The following is a 26,241-nucleotide window of genomic DNA, read 5'->3' on the forward strand; positions in this document are numbered from 1 at the left end:
CACATGCAACCCCTGTCAATGTCTTTATGTTGTTTTTTTTTTTCTTTGTATTGCTACTTAATGTTTTACTTATTCACTGTTACACATTGGCTATGTGTTGCACATGCAATCTCTGTCAATGTCTTTATGTCGGTTTTTTTTCTTTGTATTGCTACTTAATGTTTTACTTATTCATTGTCACACATTGGCTATGTGTTGCACATGCAATCTCTGTCAATGTCTTTATGTCGTTTTTTTTCTTTGTGTTGCTAAGTGCATTTATTGCTTGTTATTAACTTAGCCAATGTAGCCTGACTTGTGGTTGAAAAGGGTTCTGGGACCAGTTCACTTTCCTAGTGACCAAAGTATAAATAAATATGAAAGAGAAAAAAGGCGGTGAATATGACAGACATAATTAATTAACTAGTAAAGCACATTTTAATTCTGCATCATTCATGCATGACTTGAAATGGAGTCTGGGAAGAAGGAATGAAAGCAAGAAAACAAGATCACGTTATTAATGCAGGCCCCATCATCTGCCATTTTGAGGGAAACATATTAAAACTGTAAAATAAGCACTTGGAGTGATTTTGAGGCATTAAATTAGCTCAGAAAACAAAGATACAATGAAAAAAAATTTTTGAGTTCTAAGGTGGAGTTTTCCTTTAACTATTACTCCTGTAAACTCAGATATTTGCTACAATAACAGTTTTTTATTATGTATTTTCCAAGAGACATGAAGTCTGAAATTCAAATGTCTGTCATTGTTTATTATTATTTAGTGACTTGAGTGTTCATGTTGGTATACCACAACTCCAATGGATTGGATGGGGTTACATGATTATGTTTGCAAATTTTATGTAAACAAGGGTCCCAATTTTTGGCCAGTTGTACCTACTTTTCACGAGCCTTTGTCCAGATTTTTGATGTTTCCAGGTTGAGAGGTATGGTTCCTAGGCAGACATTATGAGCCAATGACCAGAAACTGTCCACAAACCTATCAAATCTGTTGGGTATTGTCCATACTTGAAATATGTTCCTAAGGCCTAAAACTCCCTGTCTTTATCAGGTCAGTATCCTCTCTCCCATTCTTCAAAACCATTCTGAAAGACTTCCTAGCCAAAAGCTGGCTCTGTTCTTGCTCAACACCAAGATAAACTATATCCCTAAATCTGCACAAATACCTGTTCATACCTTACGTCTCCTTAAACTCCCTTCTTTACCCACTTCCTTACTTCTATCAGTTTCTCTCCCCTGGTTTTCTCTCTAAATATACAATAAGCCCGCTTTTCATTCACATCATATTGCAGGTCTTGTTTGTATTACAGTAATTTATCTTTAATTTCTCTATAAACTGGCTAAAATTTCTCTAACTAATCTATTCTTAACAGATGTTTTCATATTATGCCTAATTCCTTGGCCATAGATGGTTGTCACTGTTGAAGCAACACCCCGAACCATGTACAAAAATATGAAAAAAGGGTTGTGGATGGATGGATAGATTTGTTTTCTGTACTATTTTTAAAGTCTGTAAAATTATTGTTCTTAAAATGTTTTGTAATACTTTGGAGCTTTTCTCCCTGGGCCGCCACTGAAAATGGGCTCCTACCTAGTCAGACTTTCCCAGTAATCAAATGTCAATAAATAAATAAACATAACACTGCAATAAACGATATTATAAAAAAAGTCCATGCATAACACACACACACGCACACATATACATACACATACACACATGCATACATAAACGCATTGGTGCAAACCTGTATACTCTCACTTATGCATACACACATACACACAATCCTACACACTCGCATACCCGTGACTGCAAGCATATAGACTGAAGCACACTTGTGCACACCTCCATATGTATATGCACACACACACACACACACACACACACACACACACACACACACACACACACACACACGCACACACACACACACACACACACACACACACACACACACACACACACACACGCATACAAAGACGCACTGGTGCACACTTGTATACTCGCACTTGTGCAAACACACATACACACAATCCCACACACTGACATACCTGTGATCACAAACATTTGGACTCAAGCGCACTTGTACACACCTCCACACATACGCACACACACACACACACACAAACACACACACACACACACACACACACACACACACACATACCCCTGCACACCCACACACACATAAGTAAGGATCCTGCCCTCTTTTGACTGTATAACGAAGACAATAACAATCCCTCATTTACATTTTTAAATAATGCAGCTCAGACAGAGCCAAGGGCACAGTCCATGATTTGATTTAAAGTGTGTGTTGGCGGGGGGGGGGGGGGCATTCGGCCCTATTTGCCTATGGTTCTGGCACCCTTGCTCTTAACACACAACAAAAACTGCCATCAGATTCACTAACACATTTGACATGAACAGGGTGCAACAGCAGGGATCGGGAGGGGACTGAATGGCATTCTGGGAGAGTAATTTGTAAACCAGATACTGTACTATGCCAACAACACAAATATATTTTATTTATTTATTTTATTTTACATTTGTTAACCGGGATGGTCCGACTGGATACATGTCCTTTTTCAGTGGAGGCCCGGGGAGAAAAGCTCCAACAGAGTTACATTGATAATTAGGTACAGTAAATGAGCTGAAAGAACTTAACAAAAACATAGGCTATTTACATACAAGTACAAGACTGCCATTACTATTTCTGAGATTACTACAAATGTAACATTATTAACATATTAGCAAGGATGGTAGGCAGTATAATGACATAGAGTTAGACAGGATACATATTTCTTTATCACAGTATACAAAGTACTTATCATCTTAGCTAGTTGTTTATGTTTTAGTTAATGGCACAGAGCTAGTCTGGGTTTGAGCAAGGATGGAGGCATGCCTGTACCACAAATGTCCATTACAGGGAAAGTATTATCACAGGCAGATAGCAACCACCTTTCCTTTTCCACAATGTCTCAGGTTCTGTGATAAAACTTCTCAACAGTTTCACTGATGATTTCTGTTTTCTACAGAATTTTGCAAAGTTCTCTATCAGTGCATCCTTAGCTCTTATATTCCTTACAGGTTTGCATTTCTTTCTACCATTGTGTCATGCCTATGATAACAAACATAACTGTGTTCACTTTCTAACAGCAAGCAAGTTTTGTCTGCCTTTGTAGTTCATATGTCAGCTCCTGTATACTTATTTTAATTCCGAATATCTGTGTGATTGTCACTGTCTTGAGTTCCCCCACCTCCACTCTTATATGAGAACAGGTTTACCAGCTTGCCCAAATGTGTATAAAGATTTTCCCTCATCCCAACATTTCTATAGTACTTTACAAATGGATAATATTTTTTGTAATACTAGATCTTGAATTAAACCAAGGGTTAGTACCACAGCATGCAACCAGTTTTCACAGAACAGTCTAAATGTCTACACCTGTAATGGGATGCACTTTGATGTCATCATGAATATATATTACCTCCACTTTTTGATTGTTACAAATTTTATTGTTTTATGCTAAGGGACAAGAAAGATCATGTTTCCAGAGTCTACCAGGGCTTGGACCCTCATTCCTTCTAAACTACTATACATTTTACTATGGTTGTTGCACAAGGACTCAGAGCTGATTCAATTATCCTATCAGTAGTTCTACTGCACTCAATAGGTACAGCTTTATCTAAAGCATTCATTTCATTTTTACATTCCTACTGACAGTATTTTATTCAGTATTACCAGCATAGGATCATAGGACTAGGCTAATGGCCCTAGGGCCCTTACAAGCCTATCCAAGTTCTAGCCTTATTTCCATGATCAGCACCATTGCCCCTGTCCAACAGGGACACAGGTGAAACCCCCGGGGTGAATTTATAGTTACCTATCCAGTTGTCCAGACTGCATTTGAAGAGGGCCGATGAGGTGCTCTGCTTGACATGAAGTGGGAATCTGTTCCAAAGGTGTGGTAAAACAAATCTGTCCCTCCAGCTAATTCTATTAATATCACATACCAGGTTAATGTCTGTAGAGTGAGTAACCCTTGTACCATTTGATTTGCAGATATGCAGCATTTCCAGTAAAGCAGGGTCAGAGATTGCCTTGTATGCAAGGCAGAGATCTCTTCTGAGTAGTCTGTATGAAACAGAATAAAGTGACAGTGATTTCAGATGATCCACATAGAACAGATGCTGAAGACCTTGAATTTTCCTTGTGAGGAACCTTTGTGGTCTCTCCAATTGCTGCAGGTGCTTGGAAAGGCACATACTAAAAGTGGTGTGCTCAATTATTGACCTGATGAAGGAAGAGTACAGGAAGGTTATAACTTCTTTTTTTTTCTGGAGACAATGTCCTTATGAGCAATACAGAATGCCCTTCTTACCACTGTGCAGACATTGTGATCAAAGCTAAGGTTGCTGTCAACCTGAGTGCCCAGGTCTCTCACCATGTGTGTGTACTTAGGGTGTTGCTATTGATGTGGTAGTTATCAGGAACATCACTATTACCAAAACGTATGATAATACATTTTTTTGCATTGAGTTTAAGGCCATGGTTTTGGCACCAATCATTTGTTTCTATAAAACTCTCTTGTAGGATGTTGACATCATTTAGAGATTCTATGACCACTCCTAGTTTGCAGTCATTAGCAAACTTCGTCAGCCACAGACCTTTAGTTTTTACTTGTACTTCGGAGAAATAGATTCCAAACAGTAGAGGTCCCAGAACTGATCCCTGTGGAACGCCACTGGTTACAGGTCTGCTGTTGGAGGTGAATTCCCCTGATTGACTGTATGTGTTCTATCAGTGAGCCAGTTAAAGACCTGTCTAATGATATAAGGGTTGATACCTAGCTGGGTGAGTTTGTCAATGATGCCCAAGTGGGGATAGTGTCAAAAGTCTTTGCTAAGTCTAGGTAGACTGTATGCACAAATTTCCCCTTGTCCAGGGCCTTGGTGACTGTCACGAAGAAGTCCACCAGGTTTAACAGGCATGATCTCCCTTTGACAAATCCAAACTGAGTAGGATCAAGTGTTTGGAGATAACCTATATCTTTGTTGATAAGGTCCATGATGATTTGCTCCATGGCCTTGCAGATAAGGCTAGCCAGGCTAATAGTTCTATGGTTCCTAGCGTCAGTGGAAGCACCAGCTTTGTGCAAGGAAATAACGGTGGCCATTTTCCATTCAGGTGGGACACAGCCAGTGCTTAGACTATGATTGAAAAGACTACCCAATGGTATTGCTAATTCTTGTTGGAGCCCATGTAGGATGCAGCCTGGGATGTTATCAGGTTCCATAGATGCTGTGTTTTTGGCCTTAGACAGGATGTTTATGACCTGCTCTTTAGAGATACAAGTTAGGGGACAGGTGGTATGGATGTCATGGGTTACATGTGGCAGGGACAGGGGAGTGAAATTTTCACAGAATCTATCGGTCAACAGGTCAGCTATGTCCACAGGCTCAGTATTTGTGGTATCATTAACTATCAGTTTGGCACAAATCTGGGCCTTTTCTTTTAGGTTACAGATGTAACTAAAGAATGCCTTATGGTTGTCTTTAGTAGAAGAAGCTAATTTAGATTTGTAGTTTGCTTTGGAGGACTTCCTTTTTTTTTTTTTTTTTTTTTTTTTTTATTTTATCATTTGTTGACCGGGAAACTTTGACTAGGTTCCACAGAGCCCGTTTTCAGTGGAGGCCCGGGGAGAAATGCTCCAGATGCATGTCTTTGGAATGTGGGAGGAAACCGAAGTACCCGGAGGAAACCCACGCGAACACAGGGAGAACATGCAAACTCCACACAGAAGGCACCCCAGCCGAGAATCGAACCAGTGAACCTCTTGCTGTGAGGCGACAATGTTAACCACTGCACCACTGCGCCGCCCTTTTTGCATGTTTAAGCTGAGGCAGGAGTGTTTCCAGTTTAGGGCTTGCTCCCTCTTATTCTTAGACAGCAATTTCTTCCTTTTATTGTAAAGCCTGTTAATGGCAGTTGTCCAACAGGCAGGTTTATTCTTCCTTGAGGAGCTTGTTTTGGTCCTATCAGGTATGGCCAAGTCAATGTAGTTATACAGGTGTTTGTATAAAGCACTGGTGTAGAACTTGGCATAGTTACCAGTTCCATCTGAGTATGGAGGTTCAGTGAATCTATTTATAGCATCCTGTAAGAGTTTATAATATGCTTTGGAGACGTTTTTGAGTTTAGTTGCTGCTGGGGGGGGGGGGGATCAGGTATGATAGTTACTTTGAATGAGACTGATTTTCTGGTCAGATCTCAGCAGGGAAGTACTCACAGTGGAGTGCTACAGTGGTCCCCCATATTGGTAAGCACCAGAACCAGGATGTTGGCACCCTTTGTGGGGGAGTCAACTGGCTGGTCCAGGGCACTGGAGTTAACAAAGTTGAGGAACATTTGGGCAAGTGAGTTTCAGTACGAGTAACTTATCTAGTCAATGGATGGGTAGTTAAAGTCACCAAAACCATGGTGTTCAAATGTATCTTGATAGACTCAAGTAGATCCAAATAGGCAGAGTGGGTGTCTTGATTCATAGAGGGGGTCCTGTAGCTGTCAGGTGTATTGATCTTCAATGAATATTGACACACTGTCTCCTTTAGTTGTCGCACCTTCAGTCTGTGGTCTGAACTTGTGGAAGGAAGTGTAACACGGTATGGCTGGGGTGCTCTCCACAGCCTTGAATCAGGTCTCTGTGACTGCACAAATGTCTGCATCTTCCAAGGTGAGAACTTCTTTCAGTGAGTGCAGTTTTATGTTAAGACTACTAGCATTTAGCAGCATAACCTTGAGGTTGTTTTTATATGGCATTTTTATATCGGGAATTTTGTCCTTGAGACACTGCCTAAAAAAGGCACTATGTGGGTGGCAAGAGCCTTAGCCAGAATCCAAAATCCAAGGGGTGAAGAATGAAGACCATCTCTGACAAAGCATCCAGGTATGTTGATCATTTCATCCCAGGTTGACAGATAATGGATCCCTTAGAATGACACCAGAAACTAAACCAATTACTGAAGTCAATCATTTTCTGTCTGTATTGAGGCATCATCTTGGTGAAGGTAAAATGCTGCTAAAGGCTAGGGATGTACCTGCCTGAGACACATAGTCCAAGAGCTCAGTCATGTCTTTCTTCATATAGTCCAGAGAGGTATGTCTCAAGTCATTCACACCAACATGGACTATGATGGAGTCATAACAGTACCTGTTGTTGAGAGACTTGAGTGCCTGTGATATGGCGGACCCTGACAGACAGCTGACCGCAACCTTTTCCTTATCCACCCTGGTGACACGGACATCTGTGTGTCTCATGATGGAATCAGCTACAACCAATATGTTTGATTTTGTGTTTTGCCTTAAGGGCTTGAGAGGTGAGATACTGGCACGTGACCTATTATGTGTACTGCATTCTACAGAGGAAGTATTATGTGTAGCGTGCTTGTGTTTGGGATGTCTCTGGTGTTGGTATGTTTCTGGTGATGACCTCTGCACATGTAAGTATGTGTGATGTGGGTTTGGGTGGAATAAAAGGTGAGGCATGTATGCTGATAACCCGCTCATTGTCATATGCACTGACTGGTTGGGAGGGTGGCTTAATAGCTAAGGTGTTTGCCTTACAAACACAAGGTGCAGGGTTTGAGTCTCACAAGGGATAATTGGCTAGGCTTAAAATGGCTCGCAAGGGCAGTTAGCTTACTACTAAACTATGAACCTATGAACCTATGGTGTGTGAGAGCATGCATTCAAGGTTCTTAATATAGTTGCATTTCTCACATGTTGAGTTTGTGTGGACTAGGAGAAGAGGGCTGATGGAAAACATGAAGCATTTGCTACACTGCCTCAGGATGCCCATGTCTACCAAGTTGGCTGGAGAAACTGTGTGCAGAAGCAAATATCTTAGCAATATCTTACCATTTCACACTGAGCTAATCGGAGGAAGGGCACTAGGCAAACTGATCTGTGATATGTAACATTAAGTATCCTGTTTTTTGCTTTTTTATGAGTTATTTATAGCATGTTTATTGTCTGCTGCATGCTTTTCTAGCTAGTTTTACTGTGTGTGAGGTATTAAATGGAAATTTTCTACATTTGTTAAGCATCTGTTTGGGTTTGTTTGTTCTGATTTCCTGCCAAGGAGTGTATCATATAACTTATTTGTTTGTAGTTAAAAGCAGTCTCTAGAGTCTCCTTGATCTGTTTAAAACTTTAATTTAAAGGCTCACTGTTGCTTTTCTGCTGTGATAAACATTTCTGCAGTTTATTTTCTACCTAAGTAGTGTGGGTAGTTGTAGCATTAACCATATTCAGGCTTGTGTTTTGAGCCTAGTTTGTTGTTTGTAGAGGCTGTGTGTTTGAGCACATGTTCCAGACCATCTTAGTTTAGCCAAAGCCATTCTTGCATTTCAGTGAGAGGGAAGTGTTTATGGACATTGGCTGCTTGGGGTTACCTGGACTCCAGCTTGGAGTAAGCACGTCATTGGTTCTTTCTAGTTTTTTTACGTTGTTTCACGTTTAAACTTTCTGTTACTTAAGAAGTTAACTTGTGAGTGTTTCTGCCATTTCACACTGAGTTAATCGGAGGAAGGGCACTGAGAAAACTGATCTGTGATATATAACATTAAGTATCCTGTTTTTTTTGCTTATTTTTACAAGTTATTTATAGCACTTTTATTGTCAGCTTCATACTTTTCTAGATAGTTTCACTGTGTGTGAGGTATTAACGGGAAATTTTCTACATTTGTTAAGCATCTGTTTGGGTTTATTTGTTCTGATTTCCTGCCAAGGATTGCATCCTATAACTTATTTGCTTGCAGATAAATGCAGTCTCTATAATCTCCTTGCTCCTTTACCTGTTTAAAACTTTCATTTAAAGGCTCACTGCTGCTTTTCTGCTGTGATAAACATTTCTGCAATTTTTTTTCTACCTAAGTAATGTGGGCAGTTGTAGCATTCTTCATATTCAGGCTTGTGTTTTGGGCCTAGTTGGTTGTTTGTAGAGGCTGTGTGTTTGAGCACATGCTCCAGGCCATCTTAGTTTAGCCACTCTTGCATTTCAGTGAGAGGGAAATGTTTATGGTCATTGGCTGATTGGGGTTAGCTGGACTGCAGCTTGATGTAAGCACTTCACTGGTACTTTCGAGTTTTTTTAAAGTTGTTTCAGGTTTCAACTTTCTGTTATTTAAGAAGTTAACTTGTGAGTGTTTCTGCCATTTCACACTGAGCTAATCAGAGGAAGGGCACTGAGCAAACTGATCTGTGATATATAACATTAAGTATCCTGTTTTCTGCTTATTTTTACGAGTTATTTATAGCACTTTAATTGTCTGCTGCATACATTTCTAGCTAGTTTCACTGTGTGTGAGGTATTAACTGGAAATTTTCTACATTTGTTAAGCATCTATTTGGGTTTGTTTGTTCTGATTTTTGTTTCCCACTGTCCCTCCGTATTGGTATTCTGTTCTTATACTTGGTGGCTTTGCAGTTGCCCACCCCTACTGTAAATTTGATCTGGGATACTCCTCCCAGTCTAGTGTCATTACCTCATTCTACCTAATACAGGGAGAACATTTGAGAAAGCCAACCCACTTAGTTTCTTAACATTGAATTATCTTCTGCTCCTCCTTTCACCCTTTACACTTTACAAAAAAAAAAAAAAAAAGAAACATTTCTAAGCTTGTTTCCTGCCTTTCCTGTAAGTAGTTTAGTCCAGATACAGATTTGCTATATCAAAGATTGTTTGCAAGTTTCTGAGTCCCCAGGCCTTTCTGTGTCAGAGGGAAGCCTTCTAGCTTATCAGTAGGAGAGGTAAGCACTAGGCAGCTTATCTAAAAAAAAAAAAAAAAACACTTTATACAAATTCGAAGAGCAGACCTAATTAGCTAGGGTTAAACTATTCCCGGCCCATTAGGTCTGCTCTTCGAATTTTCCCTTAGAACTAGCCAGTTTTTTAGTTTTAGCAATCAAATCTGTTTCTTTGAGTGCAGCACGTGTTCAGAACTCGTTGTAAGCACTAAATAAGCTACAAATTACTACAGCACTCAACTTTCCTCACTTGTCTAGAGGAAAACAGTTTTTAGTACTTAATAAATAAGCACCTATCCAGGCATGTCTAAGGGTCAGCTTCTGGTGTTTCCTCCTGTTTACCTGATGAATCTGGGCATCTTGGGGCAATGCAGCAATTGCCTCATTTACACAGACAACCGTCTCCTCCTACCACCCAACACTACAACCTGTGATGGATGCACTTATATAGCTAAACTGGAAGCAAAGCTCTTTTCACCTAAGACTGGACTAGACAGTCAAGAGGAGAAGGTAAACACTTGCACCACACCACACTCATCACATAGTCCCGCAAAACCTACACCACCCAAACACACACATAGAAACACAAAACACAAACCTACATTTGTGGAGGCTCTCAATAAAAATCTGTCCAAGCAACAGGGACCTTCAAAGCAAAAAAGCAAGCAACCTCCACCCCCCAATACAACCTAAATGACACATTGCCCACAAACTCAGTGTGCCACTCAACCACAGCCCATAAGTCATAGCAACGTACCCAACACTCTAGTCATAGGTGACTTTATTGTCAGGCACACTGATGTTCCACTCACCAGGCTAAACAAGGAGAAAGTTACTGTCAGATGCCTGCCAGGTCCCAGGATCCGCCACATAATGCACACACTCAGGTCACGCCACAACAAGTACAAATATGACTCTGTCATTGTCCATGTTGGTGTGAATGACCTGAGACATAACTCCCTGGACAACATGAAAAGAGACATAGAGAAGCTGTCTAATCTTGTAGCCCAAGCAGGTATGACCCCAGCCCTGAGTAGCATCCTGCCATCACCCAGAATGATACCACAGTACAAGGACAAAATGATTAACTTCAACAATTGGCTAAGATCTGGTGTCATTCTAAGGGGATCCAGTATCTGTCTGCCTGGGATGACAGATCACAATGCTTTGCCAGAGATGGCCTGCACCTGTTGCCCTTGGGATTACAGCTAAGGCTCTTGCCACCCCTATAGTGCATTGTTTAGGCATGGTTCAAATGACAAGTTCACCACCGTAACAGGTACAAGCAAGCAAAATCTGAGGGTAATGCTATTCAATGCTAGAAGTCTAAACCTCAAAATGCACTCACTCGAGGCACTCCTTAAAATGGAGACCATCGACATCTGTACAGTGACAGAGACCTGGTTCAAGGCTCCAGAGAGCACCCCTGTATTACCAGGCTATAATTCATACCACTCCTTTTGGCCATCTAACCTGGACTGAAACACTAAAGGTGGAGGTGTGTCCATATTCATTAAAGATATCCACACCGCCAGGCTAGTTGTTCAGCATAATGCATCTGAGATTATTCAAGTGAAACTAACTCTGGGTAAGACCACAATCCAAACTGCAGCTTGCTACAGATCCCCCACCATGCCCCAGGATTCCCACTCCTCATTTCTTGATACAGTGGAAAATATTAGGGTACAACCTAATAATGGGCAGTTTCAACTACCTCACCATTAACTGGGAAAACTACTCATGTACCAGCTCTTTTGCTCAACGTTTTCTGGAATTCATAAATTCCAATGCCTTGGATCAACTTATCCACACACTCACCAGGAGCAGCAATATCCTAGACCTGGTCATTACCAACATGGGCAACCGGTGTTCCACACCAGTGGTCAATTCCTCGTTGGTCAGATCCAACCACAAGCTAATCAGCCTAGACATCCACATCCCACCATGACCACCAATTAGGGAAACCACCATAAAAAATGTCTCCAAAGCCAACTTCACGCTTCTTAAGACAGAAGTGGCAAACTTCACAACACCCATGCAGACGGACAATAAAGGTAGAACTGCTGAATCCTACACAAATGCATTTTACAAGCACTTACATGAGTGCATGGATCGTGCACTCCCTAACAGAACCAAGATGCTGTCCTCCAAAAAGAGGAAGCCAATCTGGTGGTCCCCTGCCATATACAAACTCTACAACAGAAGAAAGAAACTCCTGCAAAAAAGAGTAAAATCCCATGATTGGAGGAACTCCCTGGTCAGACTCAGTAAGAAGCTGAGATCCCTCATACAATCCTCCAAAGCTAGTTACAAAAACAAAATCACCACTGATTCTAAAGACAACCATAAAGCATTCTATAGCTATGTCAAAAATCTCAAGGGCAACACTCAGATCTGATCTGAGTTACAGCACAATGGCACTAAATATACAGAACCAACTGATATTGCCAACATCCTGGCAGATAGGTTCAGTGCTAACTTTGCCCCCCTCTCACCCCTCAAAGGGCTCATCTCTATACTGGAAGAATGCAAAGTTCCTGTAATCATGGCTGCACAGGTAAAAACCACACTCTCCAAAGCCAAGAACACAGCATTCATGGGACCTGACAGCATCCCAGGCTGCGTTCTACATGAACTATAGAATGAACTGGCACCCCACCTAAGTACCATGTTCAATCAAAGCCTCACCTCAGGCTTTGTGCCCACTGAATGGCTTACAGTGAAGGATATCCCACTCCACAAACGGGGAGCCACCACAGACCCCGGGAACTACCACCCCATTAGCCTGATGAGCCTGATCTGCAAGGCTATGGAACGTATCATCATGGAACTTATAAACAATGACACTGGTAATCTCCAAACTCTGGACCCCACCCAGTTCAGATTTGTAAAGGCAGATCATGTCTCCTAAACCTGATAGACTTCTTTGAAGTGGTCACCAAAGCCGTAGATGAGGGTAAGGTGGTTCATACAGCCTATCTAGATCTCACCAAGGCTTTCGACACAATCCCCCACTCTGGAATTATAGATAAACTCACTAAACTAGGTATAAATCCCTATGTCACAAGATGGGTTGCCAACTGGCTCATTGACAGAACCCACACTGTGAAAGTAGCAGACTCCAAATCCGACTTCAGACCAGTGACACGTGGGGTACTACAGGGTTCAGACCTGGGTCCTCTCCTGTTTGATATCTACTTCTCTGAAGTACAGGCTAACACAGAAGGTCTTTGGCTAATGAAGTTTACAGATGACTGCAAACTAGGAGCCATAATCAAAACTCTTAATGATGTGGACATCCCACAAAAGAGCCTCACTTAAGGCCTGGTGTCAAAGCCATGGCCTCAAGTTGAATGCCAAAAAGTGCATTGTCATCCATTTTGGTAAAAACTCTGTACCCATGAACTACCACGTAGGCGGTAGTCTACTTAACACCGAAAGTATGATAAGAGACCTTGGGACATAGGTGGACAGTAGTCTCACCTTTGATATTCACATCGCCACAGTAGTCAGGAAGTCCTTCTGTGTGGCACACCTCATCACAAAAGGTTTCTCGTCCAGGAAAAAAGAGGTCATTCTTCCCCTGTACTCATCATTCATTAGACCCATTATAGAATACAACGGCCCTTTGGTATGTACCTCACACGACATCTACAACAACTGGAAAGGCCACAGAAATACCTCACAAAGAGGATTACCGGCCTCAAACAGATGCCCTACACATACCTTCTCAAAAAACTCCAGCTTTACTCCGTGGTATATCACCTTCTCAGAGGCGATCTCTGCCTAACATTCAAAACTATGTCAACCCAGAGCTGTTAGACATGCTCCACTTAAAGAAATCCCAATCCCTCTGAGCTACACACTCTAAGGACCTAAACCTTGTCACCACAATAAACAGAACATGCTGGAGGGAAAGACTTCTGTCCCAGAGACTTCCCATACTCTGGAACAAACTACTGATCTATATCAAGCAAAGCTCCTCATTTGCACTCTTCAAGAAAAATCTTGATGATTGGATGGGAGAGAGGAAATTCACCCCGGGGATCCCTTCTGTGGCTCTGCTTGACAAGGGCACAGGAAAATAATTTTCTTGGGTGGCGAAAGCCAGGGTACCTTTTTGGCTAGGCTTATAAAAGCCCTAGGGCCAATAGCCTAGTACCTACCTATGAACCTATGAATTCCTCCTCCACATTTGTAAAAAATTAACATTTGACGTCAGAGCTGGAACTAGGTTAATTGGTGCTCTCTGTAATCCCAGTTTGAGATTAGCATCAAAGTTAAGGACCAAAGAAAAAAAACTTTTGAAGTTCAGGATAATTACTGCACTTGTAAATAATCAACAACTCATCGGAGACACTGATCATACCCCCTAAGAGCCTGCATCCTGGAGGCACTGATCATACCCCCTAAGAGCCTCTATCCTGGAGGCACTGAATGTGCCCCCTAAGAGCTTGCATTCTGGAGGCACTGACCATAGCCCCTAAGAGCCTGCATCCTTGGCAACCACTCTCTTTGCCCTAGCATAGCTTCAGAACTGCTTTACTTACTGGTTTTAGTTTCAAAATGTTTCAAAACAGAAGTTTATTTTCATATATTTTTATCCTTAGAAACAGACAATTCATTTTTAAGCATTGTGTCATTAATTAATAAAATTTCTAACTTAAGTTAGCAGTTTATTGTAGCCCTTGGGATCACTTTCCAATACCCATGTAATTCTTTAGATAGGTAAAGTCATTTTAAACTTGTCTACTGCTAAAATTCCTGACATTTGCATTTTATTGCTGCTATCAACTCAAAGCTTTAAAATATGATTTAAGTCATGCAGCTGTGCTCCTAACTGATCTGTCTAAATTAAAAATCCAGATATGACATTTTACTGTTTACTTCTCAGTAGCTGTTCCAGCTCTGACTAAATTGCTTTCTTATGTTTACTTAGACCATGTATTCAGTCTCACCTGCATTTATATACATTTTCAGTGCCTTTCTTGTTAGATGGAATGACAGGATTTTTGCCCAGTCTCTTCATCTCTTGTTCTCTATGATGGCATAGCACTTAAATGTCACTAAATAAGATTTCAGCTCATACTCCTTGGTTAATTGTTTCTTAGGTGGCACAGTCTTGATGGTGGCAGCTATGTTGGCAAGTACAATTGGCTATCATTGTAACTGTATCAGATATTGGTCAGTCCCCTGTTGGCTGTTATTGTAACTGTATCAGAAATTGGTCAATCCCCTATTGGCTGTCATTGTAACTGTATCAGATATTGGTCAGTCCCCTGTTGGCTGTTATTGTAACTGTATCAGAAATTGGTCAATCCCCTATTGGCTGTCATTGTAACTGTATAAGATATTGGTCAGTCCCCTATAGGTGACTTCATGATTTTCCCCAGAAATTCAGCTGTAGTTGCAGACACCAGCTAATCATGTAAAGAAAACAGCAGTCACATACAATAGGGAATTGTTTGCCCAAAACATAGTTTATACTTGACAGTAGAGGTCCCATGTGGAACTTTATTTTCACAAGTGTCTGGACAATTCTGTCATAAACACACCCCCAGTATGAGTCCAGAAAGACACTGGAGGCATGCAATATTTAAATTAAAAAATAAAGGTTTATTTAGTAAACCACAAATAAAAATATCTGTATATATGTATATGTGTGTGTGTATGCGTGTGTGTGTGTGTGTGTGTGTGTGTGTGTGTGTGTGTGTGTGTGTGTGTGTGTATATATATATATATGTGTGTGTGTGTGTGTGTGTGTGTGTGTGTGTGTGTGTGTGTGTGTGTGTGTGTGTGTGTGTGTGTGTGTGTGTGTGTGTGTGTGTGTGTGTGTGTGTGTGTGTGTGTGTGTATGTGTGTGTGTGTGTGTGGGAGGGGGGTCCCCTACAAATGATTGAAATTTCAGAAGGCCGAAACCCATGTAGCCGATACCATATGATCGACTTTTGAAATGTCGATCATGCAGAACGGGCATCTCCATATAGTGCGGAATGGGAAGATTCCCATCTTCCGCACTGTAGTGCGATCTCGGAGTTGGTATATTTAAATTCCAGGGGGTGTGGAGGGTGCAGGGGAACTTGCCCCCCTTTCTAGCAATGTGTTGGTAAGTTTTCATTTTTTTTATTTTTTTATTTTTTTTTTTTTACATGTTCAAAATTTCAAAAGTCAAACATATGGTCTCGGCCATATGGGTTTCTGCTTTCTAAAATTTCGATCATGTATAGTAGCCCCATATGTGTGTGTGTGTGTGTGTGTGTGTGTGTGTGTGTGTGTGTGTGTGTGTGTGTGTGTGTGTGTGTGTGTGTGTATATGTATATATATATATATATATATATATATATATATATATATATATTTGTATATAACAAACATTCCATCAGCAACAGTGTTAGTATGCATATCCTAGGTCAGGAACTGTGTAATAAATTTGATATTCAAACATAAAGTGTATTTAAGTACTCATTTTGTAGATAATATTGTTAATTGAATGACCCGTGATGTATTTTCTGCTCTTGATCATGGCTGAAAAGGGTCAGTAGACTAGTTCACTTACCCAGTGAGCAAATAGAAAATAAAAAAGCAAAAGTTCCATGAAATCCATTCCTATTTTGGCAATGAAATATGTTATAATGGTTCATTGTGCCTTTGTTTTTCAAATGCCATAAATAAATTCAATTTCTTTAAGCTTTAGCCTGAAATAGCAAGCAGCCAACAACTGCAACACACTGACAAACACTGGTCCAGGCAGCCAGCATTTTCTGGTAATTAGAATATTTACTTGATGTACGAGAAGCAATAACTTAAACAAATTAGCAGGGATACTGTGGATATTTACCATGCACACAGATGGTTCCTACCAAAGCAGTGAACAGGTGAAGGAAAGGTGACAGCTGGGCTTTGTACCAACTCCTAATGACTGAGAAGCTTTGGGAATATCAGGAATGAATGCAAGGAGAAAGGAGGCAGGTGACGGGGGAAACACTAGCTGGCATGTTCAAGCACAAAAACTGGGAAAGGAAAGGTAGAGGAGGAAGTAAAACTGCAAAATGTGCAGAAAGCAAACAGGTGCAAGCGAACTATGTAATACAAAGAAAGCAAATGGCCACAGGTGAACTAGGTAATAGAAAGAAAGCAAATGGCCACAGGTGAACTAGGTAATAGAAAGAAAGCAAATGGCCACAGGTGAACTAGATAATAGAAAGAAAGCAAATGGCCACAGGTGAACTAGGTAATATAAAGAAAGCAAATGGCCACAGGTGAACTAGGTAATAGAAAGAAAGCAAATGGCCACAGGTGAACTAGGTAATAGAAAGAAAGCAAATGGCCACAGGTGAACTAGGTAATAGAAAGAAAGCAAATGGCCACAGGTGAACTAGGTAATACAGATAAAGCAAAAGGCCAAAGATGAATCACTTTCAAATACTTATGTAACAAATATCTTTTTCTTTCTTTCTTTCTTTTTCGGCTAATCTGAACACAGGAGCCACTTTTGTGTCCTTTGCAGAGAGAAATCTTCATGAGTGGATGGGAAATAGAAAGTTCACCGCGGGGATCACGCTAGTGGCTCTACTTGATAGAGGGACTGGGAACTAACATCGGGCGGCACGATGCCACGGCACTTCTATTGGCTAGGCTTGTAAAGGCTCCAGGGCCATTAGCCTATTACACACCTATGAAACTATGAATGCCACACTAAAAGACATTAACATACACTATCAAAATCACAAATGCTGAAGTACACTACAAACAGTGCTTCATAATTACATTTCTGGTTCTACAAATGCACACAATAAAGTTAATCATCCTAGGTCAGGAAGTATGTAATTAACTTAATGTTCAAACATAACAAGCTGGTGTTTACCTCATCTAATTAAACAAATTTCTTCAAGCAAATATGTATGTAGAGTCTCATGCAGACCTTTTGTAAAACCTGCTAGACTGATTGCTAGCTAATGCAGTTAAATATACAAGTCTTTAGGGCTTTTAATGGTGCATTATGATGCCTGAAAATGTCAGGCAGTAGGGCTGTGGATATACATGTGCTCCAGATAAAGGTTGTTTGGTTCTTGTCTCTGCCTTACATATGGCATGTATTTAACAGGCAGCAAGTGTCCAGCTTTTATCTGATTATATTATAACCCAATTCAATAAAATTAGGATACACTGTCAGGAAAACGGAAGCTTGCAAAGAAATGAGAACACTTACAGTGGATCTGCCCGGCTGCCTTTTAGTCTGAAACGGCGATATTCAGTGAAGGATAAGTTAGATGCCTGCATTTGTCTGGCAGTCTAATGTTGAAATTTATTTTAATTAAGTGGGTAAGTCAACAAATTCAATCAGCCATTTTGAAACTACAACCTGGGCCAGAAGGCAAGAAACATAGACAAATATATAGTATAAATTTGCAACATCAAGGAAAAAAGAAGTAAGACTGATGAAGACTCATCCAAACATACATGTGTGTCATCTACTACAAAGAATAAAGCACATTTTAACATTATTTACAAAATGTAAGGCTGATGAAGACTAGTCCAAACATACATGTGTCATCTACTACAAAGAATAAAGCAAATTTTAACATTATTTACAAAATGTAAGGCTGATGAAGACTTGTCCAAACATACATGTGTCATCTACTACAAAGAATAAAGCAAATTTTAACATTATTTACAAAATGTAAGGCTGATGAAGACTTGTCCAAACATACATGTGTCATCTACTACAAAGAATAAAGCAAATTTTAACATTATTTACAAAATGTAAGGCTGATGAAGACTAGTCCAAACATACATGTGCGTCATCTACTACAAAGAATAAAGCAAATTTTAACATTATTTCCAAAATGTAAGGCTGATGAAGACTAGTCCAAATATACGTGTGTCATCAGCTACAAAGAATAAAGCAAATGTTAACATTTACAAAATGTAAGGCTGATAAAGACTAGTCCAAACATACATGTGTGTCATCTGCTGCAAAGACTAAAGCAAGTTTTAACATTATTTACAGAATGTGCTTTGTCTAACCAAGTCCAGGACACACTGAGAAGATAATTGTTACAGCAGCAGAGTAAAAGGTGCAGGAAATAGGTAAGCTTGAGCAGAAAATTACTTGCTACAGAGAAAGTACAAGACAGCAAGAAGAAGGAAGGGAGAATGAAGTTGAGGTGGTTGGAAGAAAGGTGTAGATAAAATTGGCTACAGATGTCCAGTTTATGAACAGCAGGACAGGCAAACTAAAAAACATTTGAAAGTGTTAAAGTACTAGAAACATTTGCAAGCTGAAGACTGTGTAAAGAAGTTATAAAGTACATCTGTACAGCTGGACATCAGTTGTCAGGAGTGGGTTTCAGACTTTTGTAAAGGCCTTTTCATACAGGACTGAATGTTCCAAGGTCCATTTCTTCCAACCTGTTGAGGTATAAGCATGTAGAAAAATAAATTACTACATTACTTCAAAGATAAAGATAATGCATGGTTATGTTAACGGCATTAGTTAACCAGTGAAATAAGCTTTGTCGATCTGAGGCTAAGCCAAGGATGTGAATGAAGTATATGGTGACTACATATCTGTCAAAAGGCTAAGGGGAATGGAGGATGCCATTTCTCAGTAATATGTGATCACACTTTTACCAAAGGATGTCATTGGCTGGCACAGTTCCACAACTGCGCCGCTACAGTCTGGAATCCCAGTCCTACTAGTCAGAGATGCACTCAGGTGCTGCACAGTTTCACATCGCTAACTTGCCACATCACAGTTTTATGAATTCTGCTTCTTTCTAGCATAATGAAGTTTAATTTGCAGATCACTCAGAATATCACAGCACACAACTGTAGTCTGCAGTTTCAGCACATCCCTTCAGAGCTCTGACAAACCTCACACCTGTATATCCGTATTGATGCTGTTCAGGTATTCCAGTTGTGCAGAGATGGAATGCAGCATTCGCCAGCAGGCTGGGAGACACTCATACTGACCACAGATCAAAGCCCTGGAAGCCAACAGCCTGCAACAACAAACACAGAAACTCAGTAACTAAGAACACACACACAAACACACACACACACACACACACACACACACACACACACACACACACACACACACACACACACACACACACATACACAAGACACACTCACAGCATGCACGCACACATGCACACACACACACACACACACACACACACACACACACACACACACACACACACACACACAGACACACTCACACACAAACACACACGTCAAACTGTAGACACTACATATAAAACAGTCTTCTATCATGATATGGCCAGCATCCATGGGGAAAATCACAAATTTGGCTAAACTGTCATACAAAACTATGAACACGTATTTAAGTTGTGTTATAAGTACAGGTGACAAATATAACTTTTTTTAAATAAGTGTTTTATTGCATTTCAAAAAAAACAGCAATTTTTTTGCTAACAAGGACTGAGATATAGCAACAGCTGGAACTTACACCATTTGGTGATTTAAAACATTTGTTCTCACTCAGTATAACATTTCTACCCTTGCAGCACTTAGGCTAACTGATGGACTGCTGTTAGACTAAAAATCGCCAGGAGTTAAGTTCAAACTTTAGCAAAAGAATTACCAGTTAAATGGAAGGTCTTAATTTTTCTCTCTCTTACTCCAGGCTTTGCAGTGGGGAATGCTCATCCATAAGTCTCTATCAGAGTTCACACAATTACGCATGGTGGTAAGTCTCTTCCATCGGGACTCATCCTGGTTTGTAAAGTGAACTGCAGACTAAAGTAAATTAATACAAGTCTCTCCCATTGGGTTTTGTTTTGGTTAACAGTAATACAAAAACATACACAAGTTAAATTCAGTCTCTCTCAGCAGATCTCCTGCTGTTGAGCGATAACAGTGCTGAAGTCAAAATACCCAAACTAACACAGAGACTGTGTCAGAAGACCAGACTGGTATACGATGTTGATTATATATTCATCTATTTAAAGTCATTAACAGCCCGACTCAGCAATCTGATAACTCATGCACCAAATTTAAAGGCAGTTAAGGGACTCTGACACAAGGTAGAAATCAACTTTGATATATTGCTCATGTCTTTAGAGTCATAAGCAATCTATGGTGAATAATGATTTATGCATCTTAGGCAATACTTTAGTGGACAAAGAAAGCACATTTTCCAGATCTCCACTCCTGCATAGAAGATATGATTCAACACATGGGCAAACTGAACAATGTCTCTGGTTCACCACTCTTTCCAGAAACACATATCACAGCAATGCAGCTACCAAGACTTCCACTGGCAGTCAAACAACATGAGGTGAAGACTTCCATATTAAAGCAACATTCTCTAGCTTCAGTGTGTCTTTCTGCTCTGGAAAACTCTTCAAACTCACCTCCAACCAAGAACACTGGAAACTCCAGTGATTCTCAACTGATTTCTACCATATTGTTGTAGAATCCACCTTACGTAAGCTCCAACTAACATCAATTAATCTGCAGACCAATCAAGAACAATAAAATATGTGCCTTGACTAAACAAGTCCAAGGCACACTGAGAGATTGGGACATTGTGTATTACCAACCTAGAATTTTATTGGGACATTGTGTATTACCAGCCTCAAACTATATAGGGACATTGTGTATTACCAACCTCAAACTGTATTGGTTCCCTCCCACTGTACCTAAAGTTAAATCTCATACCTCCACCCACTTCCCATGAAACACCAATCAGAATGCACTCCCTTAACTCCATGCCCAAACCACCGTATTCTGCTTCCTTTTAGTCATACACTACCTTCACTCTATTCCCTCCCACTTCTACTTCTCTCTTATCACTACTCACACAATAGCAGTAAGTGCCTGGACTGTACTACCCCTACTACAATTTCATCTTTATTTCATTTCTTCCCAACCCTTTCTCCTGTCTCTCATTACTCTTCCACTACTTCCTAAAATCCCCAAATCCCTACTAGTCATGTAACTTAATCTCATTTTACTTCTCTCTTGCTTTAATCACATTCTCCTTACTTCTTCTACTATATTCCCTGCACTCTGAACTCTATAACTCTCAGCCTTACCTCTCACTGGCATCAATTCTTATCTTCTTCATATAATGTCTCAAGTCAGCATATGCTTATTGATACTGTGGCATCCCCCCTCTGGGCCAGTAATCAAGGAGGCTGAATACTCACCACTGACAATGGTGAGGGACATTCACTTGGAACAAAAATGGATACACCCAGTATTTCCAGATGCAGCTGCTTGCATAAATCACAATTTTCCTCAAGAGCACAAAGGGAACACACTCATTCCTGGGGCTGGTTTACCCTCTCTCTCTCCCAAGACTCCCAGTAAGACTCCCCATTGTCACAGCTGTACAGTTGAGTCCTCTTTCAGGTGTCCACGTCCTCCACCACTCTCTGTGAAATCAGTGCTCTGTGTCTCTTCCCCAAGCAGCTGACACACGCACTGTTTTTGATTTGATTGTCACGCACACACACTAACACACCTGGGAAAGCCTGGCACAGATTTACTAGCTATTCCCCTTCTGCCCAGACTATAAGGTAGTTACTGCCACTAGATACTACAAAGCCAGCTACTCTAAGGTGCTTACAAGGGTACCTAATTATACTGAGTGAAATTAATACCAATACAAATGGTAGTGTTTTGACCAATGCAGTAAGGCTTTCAGGAGTGGCCATATTGTCCCCAAATAAATAGAAGTACTCTCAAATGTTAAAATATTCTCTAAAGGACTAGCCATAATGAGAAGTTTAAATTTATTTAATAATAAATAATAAAAGAACATGACAATACCAAATATCTATTTACAATAAACACCAGAGTTTCACTCACAGGAAATATTAAAATAACACAGATGAATAGATTCACACAGATACAGAAACACAGTACTTAATTAATCTCACTATATTTTCTTGACCAATCTAAAGAATTACTATTCCCTGGTCACTTACTAGAGCAACCTAAGATGAAGTAGGTGAGGGGGTCCTTCTTTCTTTTTCAGATTCCAAAAACAGACTGCCCTGGGACTTCAGTCTCATCTGGTATTAAAACATCATCTTTGTCCTGGATTACAGAACAACATCACACACATCTAGTCATCTGGCTTCTGGTTTCCATACTATCCCCATTCCTAGCAAATGAAGCAGAATTTTGCACATATGTGCCAATAATACACACACAGTGCTTTTCTGAGATATGTTGCAGCTTCTGGAAGTCAAAACAAATTTCAATATTTCCACCCTTCCAGGGTAGCAATTAGTTCCTTGCTAGGTACAAAACAGATTGAAACCTAGTTCTTGTTTTCCCAGACATTTTGTCTCTGGCTGCAATAAGAACTGTAAGATACAATCTTTAGGGCCTATTTTCAAAATTAGCTGGACTGAGATTAACCTCTTCTCTTCCAGTATCCTCTGTTACAATATATTAATTTCAACAGTTATATTACAGTCTGACATACAGGTGTATTTTTTTGCTGTGCAGCAGGACCCACTGTTGGTACATTTTTACCACAAGCAGCTTTACAAATACATTTTTCAACAAAAGCACCTGTACAACTCAGTTTGATAAACAAATGACATATAATCATTTACACAACTCCAGCTAGCTGTGCGGGCATATATTACACATCCACTGCCTTACTTATCCTGGCATAGCTGCCAATACCTCACATCATCACATCAACATGTAATTCTTTACCAAACTTCAGCTAGCTATGCTGGTATATATTACACATCCACTGGCTTACAGATCCTGGCATAGCTGGCAATACCTCACATCGTCACAGATACTTTCTGATTTCTCCCTGTTTTTTCTTTTTTCTACCAGATTTCTCAGCACTCAACTTTATCTCCCTTCCCTCTAAACTTAAAATCTGTCACATCTTCCTTATTATACCAATCAGAGAACCATCCATATCCATATATATCTCCTAGCCTCTTCCAAATAAATCCTCTGCTTCTCCCCAAATTTAAAATGCTCCCTGTAAAATACAATATACTCTGTTATCAGTATTAAGTAGTCAGATCAAAAAGGCACCAAGTACCATACTTTTACAACCTATATCTTCTAGCTTAGCCCTGTGTGATGTTATCCACCCTAATCCAGGACTCACTTCCACTAACCTATTTTCTCTATACAATAGCTGTAACTGCTTTAAATCTATAAATATTGTCACACTAAACTTCTGATGTATTTGTAACAAAACTACTGACTTCCATGCCTGGATAGTATACAATCAACTGGACCTCATTGCGGCAACTGACACCTGGCTCAAACCTAATGTAAAAGACTGAATTCCTTCCTCCAGGCTTCAACATCATTACGTCAGATAGGCCTCACAAGAAAGAATGTGGTACAGCTCTCCTTTTTCCTAACTCCTACAATATCCTCCCATACTTAAATACTATTCCTCAGTTCTCTAATGCTGAAATTCTCATTTCTTTCCTAAAAATAAATATTCCAAAAGACTATGTATCATAGTTGTCTATATACCACCTGGTAATAATATACCCATTCTAGAAGAGATCCTTACCTGGCTCACACAGACAATTAAAAATGAAATTGTCATTCTAGGTGACGTCAATATAAATCAGCTAAACTTCTGCTCTGAATTCCCATCCACAAACATTAATTTATTTAAATTCACTCAACGCATCACCGCTCCAACTAGATTCAATACAGGTAACAGTGACGGTTCCATCTTTGACTAGATACTGGTTACTGAAACATGCAAAATCTCCTCAGCAGGTACTCTCCCAAATGCAATCAGTGATCATCTCCCCCCCTTTGTTCTCAGAACAGCCCCCTCCTTCAAAATGAACATTATTACAAACAAATACATAATTTAACCAACGTCATACCTCAGGTATTCACCAATCTACTGAAAAACATGAACTGGAGCATCCTAAAAACCCTACCTCTAGATGATGCTGTGAATTACTTTAATACAGCCTGACTGTATTACCCTGAACAGCCTTGCAGCCCATCATATTAAAAGAATCAAAACTTACCATGCCCCATGGCTAACAAAACCAACAAAAGAACTGATGCAAAATACAGACAAAACCTAGAAACAATGTCTAAAAAATAAAAAATCCCCCAAACCTCGTGAAATTCAAGCAGCTTCACATCCAAGTAAAAAGACAAGTAATCAAAGACAAAAAAGACTTCAAACCAAACATAAGCAGAATCCCCAAAAATCCTGGTCATCCATAACATCTCTCCTAAACCCAAGCACTAATAACAATCCAAGTCCATACCCAGAGAAAATTCTACCACAAATACCCAATCTCTTTAACTCTCACTTTATTAATACTATATCAGATATTACCGCCAACTTTCCCCAGCATTACTGTGACACACTCTCAAATATTTCTAACCATGCTAGACCACCAAGTTCATCCCCTCCCACTTACTCTTCTTCCACTTCATCCTCACTCAAATCCTGTGAAACAACAACCCTCCCAACACCCACATTCACACTGAAACACGTTACAACTACTACTATAAAAAGACTTCTCCTTAAACTCAAACCTAGCTCGAATTCACATAGTAACCTACCAACGGAATATCTCAAAGAAGTTGCTGATGCTATCACCTAGACTCCTCCTTAAACTCACACCTAGCTCAAATTCATGATAACCTACCAACGGAATATCTCAAACTAGCTGCTGATGCTATCGCCTACCCTATATTAGTCAGCAGATCCATCCTTGAGTTCCATGGCCCAAAAATCTGGAGAAAGGTATTCATTCTACCCCTCCACAAAGACAGCAACTCTACTGATATCTCCAACTACCATCCTATAGCCATTTTCTCTCCTATCTCTAAGCTCCTTGAGGGATGCATATGTGTACAACTTCTAAACTTAATTCTTATTATCCGGCTTCTATCTCCTGCGCAACATGTTTTTAGACCAGCCCATAGTACAATGACTGCCTTGACTTGATATCTTTCATGGACATAGTCAATAAAACCCAAGACACAGACAAAACCCCTTCACTATTTTTAGACTTATCAAAGGCTTTTGATACAGTCACCCAACCATTACTTCAAACCAACACTCAAGAATTGGTATCCCCCCCTAAATTTTTTTTTCAAGATATCTATCAGATAGACAACAGGCAGTTAAATGGAAGAACTCCCCCTCTTCTTATCTTAACAACTCTACTGGCATTCCCAAGGCTCTGTATTAGGACCCCTCTTTTTCAGCATCTTTATTAATCATCTTCAATATACTCTCAGTCAGGGCTCTCTAATACAATCTGCTCTGCTAATTCCATATCTGATCTGCAAGAAATCGCTCAAGCGGCCTTTACCTCCATAGAGACTTAGCTCAGCAACAATTATCTGTCACTTAATCCAAACAAAACCAAACTAATTCTGTTTATCCCCAAGGAAAGGATGCTCATAAACAAGGCTC

The 26,241-nt window shown here is 40.1% G+C and overlaps 1 protein-coding gene across 1 annotated transcript in view; it reads right to left on the reverse strand.

The window, feature by feature from the left end:
• Positions 1-26,241, reverse strand: part of LOC122789780 — a 728,210-nt gene that overhangs the window by 49,177 nt on the left and 652,792 nt on the right. The window contains exon 15 of the mRNA XM_044057221.1: positions 19,687-19,807. Within this exon, the coding sequence (XP_043913156.1) occupies positions 19,687-19,807 (121 nt within the window). The remainder of the gene's footprint in view (positions 1-19,686; positions 19,808-26,241) is intronic.

Source organism: Protopterus annectens, chromosome 15.part0, assembly GCF_019279795.1.
Source record: "Protopterus annectens isolate FY-2018-M chromosome 15.part0, PAN1.0, whole genome shotgun sequence".
Classification (NCBI taxonomy): Eukaryota; Metazoa; Chordata; order Ceratodontiformes; family Protopteridae; genus Protopterus; species Protopterus annectens.